The sequence below is a fragment of the Mesoplodon bidens genome (genome assembly GCF_964165515.1).
Source record: "Mesoplodon bidens genome assembly, chromosome: 13".
NCBI lineage: Eukaryota > Metazoa > Chordata > Mammalia > Artiodactyla > Ziphiidae > Mesoplodon > Mesoplodon bidens.
Window position 1 is genome coordinate 75,808,843 of NC_138169.1, and position 10,372 is coordinate 75,819,214.

General features: G+C 37.1%; 1 protein-coding gene across 1 annotated transcript; it reads left to right on the forward strand.

Moving 5' to 3' along the window:
- Positions 1-255: 255 nt before the first annotated feature.
- On the forward strand, positions 256-712 carry LOC308626744 (nuclear transport factor 2-like; the record flags this gene model as incomplete). The annotated part of the gene is made up of 1 exon (XM_081252149.1): positions 256-712. The coding sequence occupies exon 1, from the start codon at positions 263-265 to the stop codon at positions 710-712; it is 450 nt and encodes a 149-aa protein (XP_081108275.1). The 5' UTR covers positions 256-262.
- Between the last annotated feature and the right edge of the window lie 9,660 nt (positions 713-10,372).

A 10,372-nucleotide genomic window follows, 5' to 3' on the forward strand; every position in this document is an offset into this window, starting at 1 on the left:
AAATTGCAGAGGGAAAACTTTAGTAAATATTTCAAAATGTTAATAATGGTTATTTCTGGATAATAGTGATACAATTTATTTTTCTTTTTTTTTTTTGTATTTTCCACATTTTCTACAAGAAAGACTTATTTTTAGAAATGAAAACAACAGAGTGCAGTGGGGTGCCAACGGAAGGTGAGAGAAGACCACACTGGGTCGCCGCCACTGCTGCCACCATTGTGCCAGCTCCTCGGGTCTCAACGAGGCGGGGTGGCACCCCAGAATGGGAGACAAGCCAGTTTGGGAGCAGACTGGATCCAGCTTCATTCAACATTACTACCAGTTATTTGATAACGACAGAACCCAACCAGACGCAAGTTATATTGACGCGACATGTCTTACTTGGGAAGGACAGCAATTCCAGGGGAAAGCTGCCACCGTGGAGAAATTTTCTAGCCTTCTGTTCCAGAAAATCCAGGACAGCATCACAGCACAGGACCATCAGCCCAGGCCAGATAGCTGCATCATCAGCATGGTTGTGGACCAGTTCAAGGCCGATGAAGACCCTGTCATGGGGTTCCACCAGATGCTCCCATTAAAGAACATCAATGATGCTTGGGTTTGCACCAATGACATGTTCAGGCTTGCTCTGCACAACTTCGCTGACCTCCTCCCTCCTCTTCCTGATACTATTCACACTCCTCCAGATGCTCCAAATATCATACACAAATAAGCAGGTCCACGGTGGGAGTGGGCAGGTGGGCTGCTGCTACTGAGGCATTGCACATGATGTTTGAACGCTTAGACTGGTTGCATCTGACAGAAGTTTGTGTTGTACCAGCCCATGCCTTGGAAAGACTTAAGTAATGCAAAAGGTTGTCTTTTTTTTTTAATCTACTGACAAGTTGCTCTAGTAACCCAAAGAAGTGAAGGAGAAAGCAGCTGCCTCACGGCCCAGATATTGATTTGTTCAGGTGTTTCACTGCCTTATGATACAATAAAACTACGAAAATTTTCTTAACAACAAAGAAATAAAAATAACAACAAATTGTACATCATTAAAAGTTAATGGAATTTTACTTCTGGTGATGGCAGAGTAGTTGGTATTAGATGAAAACTCCTGCAGATAAAATCATAAACACTGGAAAAAATGAGAGAAAACAAGTCCAGAAACAGCAAGAAACTGGAAGAGAGTTACCTTTAAAACAGAAAAATTCCCTTGGTAACTTTGCATTTATTCAACTTTTTCATGTGAGGGAAGTCCTCATTCTGCACAGTGTGGGATGTCTGGACCTTAGGCAGAAAGCACGGGTCCTACTGGCCTGGTTTTAGGACTGTCATAGTACCTAGAATCTATTAAAGGAAACCCTGGAAAAGAGAGGGCCACAGTATGAGGAAGTCCAAAATTCTGCATTTAAAATCTGCCCAAAGCCTTGGTTGACCCCTGATCTATGAAGAGCTGAGACTCCTTAGTGTCTTATAGAAAGTGACAGATTGTTACAGCTTTTAGCTGCCACCAAGTGTAAGGAGCTAGCTTTTAGAGTTTGAGTCCAAGCAGATTAATTCCTGATAAAACAATTCCAAACATTCTCCAGGGGAAGATAACATAATTTAGTCTCTAGAATGTTTCATACACAATTTTCTGTTTAAAAACATAAGTTCCTAGATAAGCAAAACATAGAAAATTATGATTCATGCTGAAATGAGATATCAGCCATCAGGAACCAACTGAAATATACAGGGAGGTCAGAATATAAAGGAGCTATTTTGTTATAAATATGTTCAAGGACTCAGAGGAAAATACAGAGCAAAAAATAGAGAATTTCATCAGAGAAATAAAAACCACAAAAAATGGAGACCCAGTAGTACAATATGTGAAATTTAAAAAATTAGTGGATGAGGACAGCCACATGCAAAAGAATGAAACTAGACCACTATCTTACACCATACATAAAAATTAACTCAAAATGGATTAAATACATGAACATAAGACCTGACACCATAAAACTCCTGGAAGAAAACATAGGCAGTTAGCTCCTTGACATAGGTCTTGGCAATGATTTTTTGAATTTGATACCAAAAGCAAAGGCAACAAAAACAAAAATAAACATATGGGACTACCACAATCTAGAAGTTTCTGCATAGCAAAAGAAACCATCAACAAAATGTAAAGGCAACTTACTGAATGGGAGAAAATATCTGCAAATCATATTTATGATAAGGGATCAATATCCAAAATACACAAAGAATTCATACAACTCAATAGCAAAAACAAACAATCCAATTAAAAAATGGGCAGAGCATCTGAATAGACATTTTTCCAAAGAAAACATACAGATGGTCAACAGGCACATGAAAAGATGCTCAACATCACTAATTATCAGGGAAATGCAAATCAAAATCACAATGAGATATCACCGCATACTTGTTAGAATGGCTAGTCTCTAAAAAGGCAAGAAATAACAAGTGTTGGCAAGAAATAACAGGTGTTGGCAAGAACACCTGTGCACTGTTGGTGGGAATGTAAACTGGCGTAGGCACTATGAAGAACAGTACGGAGGTTCCTCAAAAAATTAAAAAATAGAACTACCATATGGTCTAGCAATTCCACATCTGGGTATTTATCTGAAAAAAACACAGACATTAATTTAAAAAGATATATGCACACCTGTGTTCATCACAGCATTATTTACAATAGCCAAGATATGGAAGCAACCCAAGCACCTCTCAGTAGATGAACAGATAATGAAGATGTGGTATATATAAAAAATGGAATATTAGCCATTAAAAAGGAAATCTTGCCATCTGTATAAACATGGATGGACCTTGAGGGTATCACACTAAGTGAAATAAATCAGAGTAAGACAAATACCTTGTGATTTCGCTTATACATACAATCTAAAAAAAAAAATGAACAAACAAAACAAAACTCATAGATACAGAGAACAGATTGGTGGTTGCCAGAAGGGAAGGGGGTAGGGGGTAGGAGAAATACCTAGGTCAAGAGGTACAACCTTCTAGTTATAAAATAAATAAGTCATGGGGATGTATGTAAGCATGGAAATTATATATAGTCAATACTATTGTATTGCTTATTTAAAAGTTGCCAAGAGAGTAAACCCTGAAAGTTCTCCTCACAAGCAAAAAAAACAAAAAACAAAAAAATTGTATCTTTGTATGGTGACTGATGGTAACTAGACAGACTTATTGTGGGGATCCCTTCACAGTGTATACAAATACTGAATGATCATGTTGTACACCTGAAACTAATATTATGTTGTATGTCAATTTTACCTCAGTAATAATAAATAAAATCAGTAGATGAGATTAGCAGAATATTGGATCTGGAAGACATAGGATCAGTGAACCTGAAGACAGATCAGTAGAAACCATCTAATCTGAAAAGGAGAGAAAAAGGATAGATCCTCAATGACACGAGGAACAAGCAGTCTAACATATGAGTAATTAGAGTCACAGAAAAAGAGAAAAGACAGAATGGGACAGAAAAATATTTGAGGAAATAGTGGCAGAAAAGTTCTCAAATTTGCTGAAACATAAACTTACAGTTTGAAGAAGATCAGCAAAGCACAAGCATTATGAATACAAAGAAAACCACACTCAAGCTTATCATAGTCAAACTGCAAGCAGCCAGGGAAAAAAAGGATGCACTACACACAGGGGAACAATGATATGAATGACAGATTTACTTCAGAAAGAACAAAGGGTATTGGTACATTCATCAAAACTTATTGAATTGTACATTTGAGAGGGGTGCATTTCATTCTATGTACATTTAACCTAAAACATTGTAAATAGATATTGAATTTCAGTTTGTAGGTTTGCTTTTTTTTTCACAGTGGTATGAGTTAGGAATTTAAAAACCGTATTCCATATACTCTAGTTTGAACAACAGTGTAACTGTATTGAGGATAATGAAAGCTAGGTTTCTCATTGTTGGAGAAAGAGTTACAAATATGGAAAAAGGGATGACTAGAATGCACTCTGCAGTGCTGGATTGGAACTAGAGATATTAGTATAAAACTATAAATATATATATATATACACACACAAAGAGAGAAATAAATACAAATCTATACATATGTATTATGTGTGCACACACACACGTGTTTATATAGATATGGATGTCTATGTACCTGATATGTCTATATATGTGTGAGTGTGTGTGCACGTATACACCTATACACATATATTTCCTAGCTCTCTGATGAAGGGATTTAGAAGCAGTGATCCATCAGTGGCATTGAACATACCTAGCACCCAAATCTTGGTTTCTCAGGACCATTCTCCACTAAAAGAAAGCAGGGATATTTTTAAGAAAAGCCTAAACATCTTGCTGCACCATAAAGTAAGGACGCGCTGAAGGAATGCTAGAGGTATTTTGAAAGAATACAGGCCAGTTTGAAAGGGATCCCACTGGACAAATTTTGGACAATTTGAATGTTAAAATAAATATTGATTGAAATGGCTTACATCCCTTTGAATAAAATAAAAATTCATACCTTCATTTACATATAAATAAATTAGAGTACATAAATAGATGGGGAAGTTCTTCCTTAGTGTAGAACCAATAAATATACAAGGATGCTTAAACTAGTGGGTAAAAGTTTGAGAAACAGGATATTTGTATAGTCTCCAAGTAACTTCCTCTCCATTAACTGCTTATTAATTTAAAAGGGAAAATAGTAGAAAAACTTGGCAGACACCACCTTACCCTAGGGACAAACCACGATAGCACGTACCTCTGATATGATGCATTGAGACGATCACAGCACACTTCTGTGACAGTTCTACTACAATGTATTATGCCAATCTCATTATGAAAAAACACTAGAGAAGCCCAAATAGAGGAACATTCTACAAAATAACTGTTTAAAATATCAACGCCAAAAGACACAAATAAAAAGAAACTGTTCTTAACTAAAGGAGATGAGAGACATGAAAATTAAAGGAAATGCGTAATCCTGCATTGAATTCTAGACCTGGGGGGAACAGAAAATATCTATAAAGGACATTACTGGGACAGTAGATAAAATATGAATATGGAATATAGATTGTATTTTATCACTATTAAATTTTCTGACTTTGATCACTGTACTGGTTTTGTAAGAGAATGTCTTTGCTCCTAGGAAAAAACACACTTATGGGTAAATAGATACATCTCCAATTTACTCTCATACGGTTCAGAAAAAGATATGAACACATAAATATATGGGTCAAATATATATGCGGGTAATCCTCATTATTCACAGAATCCGATTTTGTGAATCTGCCTACTTTTTGTATTCATTTGTAACCCAGAAATCAATACGCACAGTACTTTACCAATCATTCACAGGCATGGGCTGAACAGCAAAAAACTTGAGTCTCCTGACGTGCATGTTCCCGGTTTTGGCCTTCTTGTTTCAGCCCTCATGTTGTAAACACACGTCCTTTTCGAGGTCTATTTAGTGCCACTTTTCCTCCATTTTTGTGCTTTTTGGTGGTGATTTTGATGTTTAAAATGACCCCCAATTGCAATGCAGAGGTGGTGGTCTAGTGATCCTAAGTTCAAGAAAGCTATAATGTGCCTTACAGAGAAAATATGGGCATTAAGTAATCTTCTTTCAGACATGAGTTATTGTGCTCTTGGTCAAAAGTTCAATGTTAATGAATCGACATTATTGATTATATTGATTATACTGTTCATAAATCAATAAATATTTTAAGTAATATTTGTTGTATTTATATATTAAATGAGGTGTCTTTAAACAGAAATACACAAAACAAAGTTATGTATTGATCACTTGATTAAAAATGTTTGTGACCAGAGATTCAGAAGAATATAATCCTGTATTTCTTCTAAGAGCAAAGATTCAGTATTCACTAATTCAGTGTTCAAGGAAGATTTATAGAACATAACTATTACAAATAACAAGACTCCACTATAGGTCAATAAATGATAGATACATATGTACATACACATATACATATATAGATGTCTAATCAACTATATAGATATGTAAACACACACAAAGCAAACAGAACAAAAAGTAAACAATTGCTGCTGAATCTGGGGAAAAGGAATTCCTCTTACTATTCTTGCAACTTTTGTGCAAGTGAAAAATGGTATCAAAATAAAAAGTTGCCAAAATACATAATGAATAACAAATTATCACAAGATGCTCTTGCTTACAAGAGACACAAATTGGTATCTTTCCCCTAGAAATCTGAAATCCTATAGGGATGCAGCCATCTGTGTAGTATTCTATGGACAACTAGAGGGAGAGAGAGATGCTGATTTAATAAAGTCCAGGCACTGGGAGAAATAGGCCCATTGATGCAGTAAAGATGAAGTAACCAAAAGACACAAAAGACAAACAATGGTATTTGTAGGTAGCTATTGGAGCTTAGGAGATATGAAGCCTGACCAAGGCACAGTAAGCAATAGGGTAGAATATGACACTGGCCCTCAAGAAGCTATATTTTTGTTGGGAGCCTACTAGAGAAAGGGAGATGCAGTCACAGGAAAAAGGTCCACATTCTCAGAAATGGGATTCTCTTTACAGTACACGTAAAGTTAGCTTTGCCCTATTGAAGTCACCTGGCTTAGACTGGAGAAGTTCTATTGTGCAGAAAGGGCTCTCTTCACTCGTTCCTCCTCCCATTCCTGGGTGGCAACCATTAAAGCACTGATCGCAAATAGGCTATGGATTTATTTTCAATTAAAATATGTTCCTTATATTATGGAGCCATTAGTTCCTGACATTAGATTCTACCACTTGTTTCTAATATTAATGGATCTGGGCTCTTAGCACTTTTAGCTATAATTTTAACATTAAGGCCCATATTTTTAAATATGGAATATCTATCCTTAAAAAAACTTACTTTTATAGTTACACTCACATATATATATATATAGTTTCTATGATGTCAAACATCTGACTTAAAAAAAGAAACCTATTACTGCTATTGTTTTCAATGTTTTTTTTTTTTTTTGCGGTACGCGGGCCTCTCACTGTTGTGGCCTCTCCCACTGCGGAGCACAGGCTCCGGATGCGCAGGCTCAGCGGCCATGGCCCACGGGCCCAGCCACTCTGTGGCATGTGGGATCTTCCCGGACCGGGGCACGAACCCGTGTCCCCTGCATCGGCAGGCAGACTCTCAACCACTGCGCCACCAGGGAAGCCCGTTTTCAATGTTTTTATTCATTATTTTCATTTTTATTATTTTAATTGATATAGCTCAGATAATCACATATTGATTTTCCGATCAAATTCTTGGAGAAAAAAATAAGAAAGTAAAAGAATTAAAATTAATAAAGTAGGGCCTTCCCTGGTGGCACAGTGGTTGAGAGTCCGTCTGCCGATGCAGGGGACGTGGGTTCGTGCCCCGGTCTGGGAAGATCCCACATGCCGCGGAGCGGCTAGGCCCGTGAGCCACAACTACTGAGCCTGCGTATCTGCAGCCTGTGCTCCGCAACAAGAGAGGCCGCGACAGTGAGAGGCCTGCGCACCGCGATGAAGAGTGGCCCCTGCTCGCCACAACTAGAGAAAGCCCTCGCACAGAAACGAAGGCCAACACAGCCAAAAATAAATAAATAAATTTTAAAAGAATAATGTTCTCTATGAGAAAAAAATGCTTAAAAAAATTACTGTAGGGCTTCCCTGGTGGCGCAGTGGTTGAGAGTCCGCCTGCCGATGCAGGGGACACGGGTTCGTGCCCCTATCCCGGAAGATCCCACATGCCGCGCAGCGGCTGGGCCCGCGAGCCATGGCCGCGGAGCCTGTGTGTCCGGAGCCTGTGCTCCGCAACGGGAGAGGCCACAGCAGTGAGAGGCCCGCGTACAGAAAAAAAAAAAAAAAAAAAAAATTACTGTAATGATCAAGATCTTGGTAAGTTCAGTGGCTATGGTGATATCAGATATGTATTCCCAAGGTAGGATCAACTTGCCAGTGTGGATCTGGTAGACTGGGTAATTCTGAGTTGATTCTGAGGTTTCTAGTTCCAGTGATATCATTTACTAAAGTAGGAACCACAAAATGAAAGCAGGTTTGTAGAGCAAGATAACTCACTGAAATGACTGATTCACAACCAATTATTATATCAGGACATTATTTTTACCCGACTTTAATGGTAAAGGAGAAGATAACTGGGCACAAGAGGAAAAGAAGGAAATTATGCTTTTGTAGGCTGAAATACGTGTAAATCCTTCGGAATATTTGAAAACTCTATAATGAAATGCTTTATACCTAAAAGTGAAAAAAGTATTTTTCAACAACACAATTGTTTAGCCAAAATCGTTTTAGTTTTTGTTTGTTCATTTTTTCCCACTGCATGCTGGTAAAACTGTCAGCAATTAATTAATATCTTTTGAAGTTTCAGTCTTTACAAACTGCAAGAAAACATAGTGGGAAACATTTTGAGCCAAATAACATATTAATGTGCCCTTAGATTTCAAACTCATGATTGTCTAAAATGCCTGTAGTTGTCCCACTGGGGTGTTTAAATTTTTGTAGAAGCTCTCAAAACAATCCCTTTTGACCCTGAGTTAATTGTCAATCTTCTGAGGCTGGCTCTTGACAAGGATGGGAAAAGAGGCTTCCATCTGGGGTTATACACCAGAGTCTGTTAAGCCGGGATCCAATGTGTTTAGAGGTGTCTTCCTACCTCCTGCTGTTCTGAGAGCCACCATTTGATTAGAGTGTAAGCAAGGGGGAGAAACTTTTTTTTTTTAATGGAAAATAAAACTTACTAAGGCAAAAATAATATAAAATTACTATTCTAAACCAGTCTAATATTTTATTCAAACTGTCATTCTTTAACCTAACAAGAAGTATGTAGGACAGGGGAAATACACTGATTTCCTCCTCCCCCCAAAAATAATCTTACATGGTTAGGTTGGGCTTCTAGAAGCCTCTACAGCTTCTTGAGGTAATAAATTCTGTGGGGTTCCTGCCCACTATGTAAAGCAGTACTTTCTTGTCTTTCTTTAAAATTCACTCTTCTAGGTTTCAAGAGATGTCTCTTAGATTTAATATTCCAGGAACTATCAAATCCTGCATTCACCTGACACTTGGACTTCAGTTATAGGATCATATGAACTTTTCAACCTACATCTGTTCAGGATTCACTCTTAATTATTTTGCTTTCAGAAATGACTCGACCATTTACCAGGTATGTGACCTTGGGCTAGCTGCAATAATTTCTCTTTATCTCAGTTCCTTCATCTTTAAATACATTTCAATAGTATCTATCTCAGAGGATTATTTTAAAAATTAAACCATTCAATGTGTAGAAAGACTTTAGAGTACTGCCTGATTTCTATGGTAAGCATTCAATAATTCTTAAATATTATTTTCAACATATACACAATGTCTAGATTTTAACACACAATGTCTAGAACAAAGCTATATTTATAGCACTTACCATTTACCACTCACTGTTTAAAGAATTTTACATATATTAAATCATTTGGTTCTGAAACTCTATAAGGAGTATACTGCTATTGTCATCACCATTTTATATATGAAGAAACTGAAGTTGAGGCAACTTAAATAAATTGCCCAACATCACACAGATAAAAGTGGCAGAGCTGGGATTATCCTAGAAGGTCTGCAGATAGATTATACACCCTTAACTATTATGTTATACTGTATCTCATAATGGTTGCTGGAAGATGTTAGTTATTATTTAATTATTCTTATTATAAATGTTGCTGCTTCTGTTGTTATTGACCCTCATCCTTTTAGAAAAATCCAGCTGAGGAGAACAACAGCTGAGAAAATGAAGTAGAGTGTATCTTTCCACAGCATCATAAGAATTGAGAAGGCAGGAAACCAGGTCTTCTCACTCAATAACATCACTGAAACTGGAAGGATTGGATATGGACAGGAAGTTGAACTAAGTTTGGCTCTGATTTTTATTGAATGTATATTCACATGCTCAGTGGCAAAATAGTCGTGAGAATCCAAACTTTTCAATAAACTGCTCTGAATCCTCAGGTAAAACTATGGAGAAATAAGATGTGGGTGGAGGAGAAAATACAAAGGATAAACAGATCAGGGCAGCAGAGTGGTTGAATGGGAAGCATCAATGGGGAAAAAAATGACACTTTCATGGACCCCCCCCCCAAAATCTACACTATTTTAAGGTAGTGTATGAAAAGTACCATTTAAGTTGGATAAAGAGGTGGTATAGTACAGGGGATGACAAACTATGGTCCGTAAGCCAAATATAGTATGACACCTATTTTGGTATAGTCCCAGGAGCCAAGAATGATCTTACTTTTTTGAATTTTTTTTAAAAAGACTGTAAGAATATATTTTGGAACACATGAAAAATATATAAAATGCAAATTTCAGTTTCCATAAATAACATTGTATTAGAACACAAC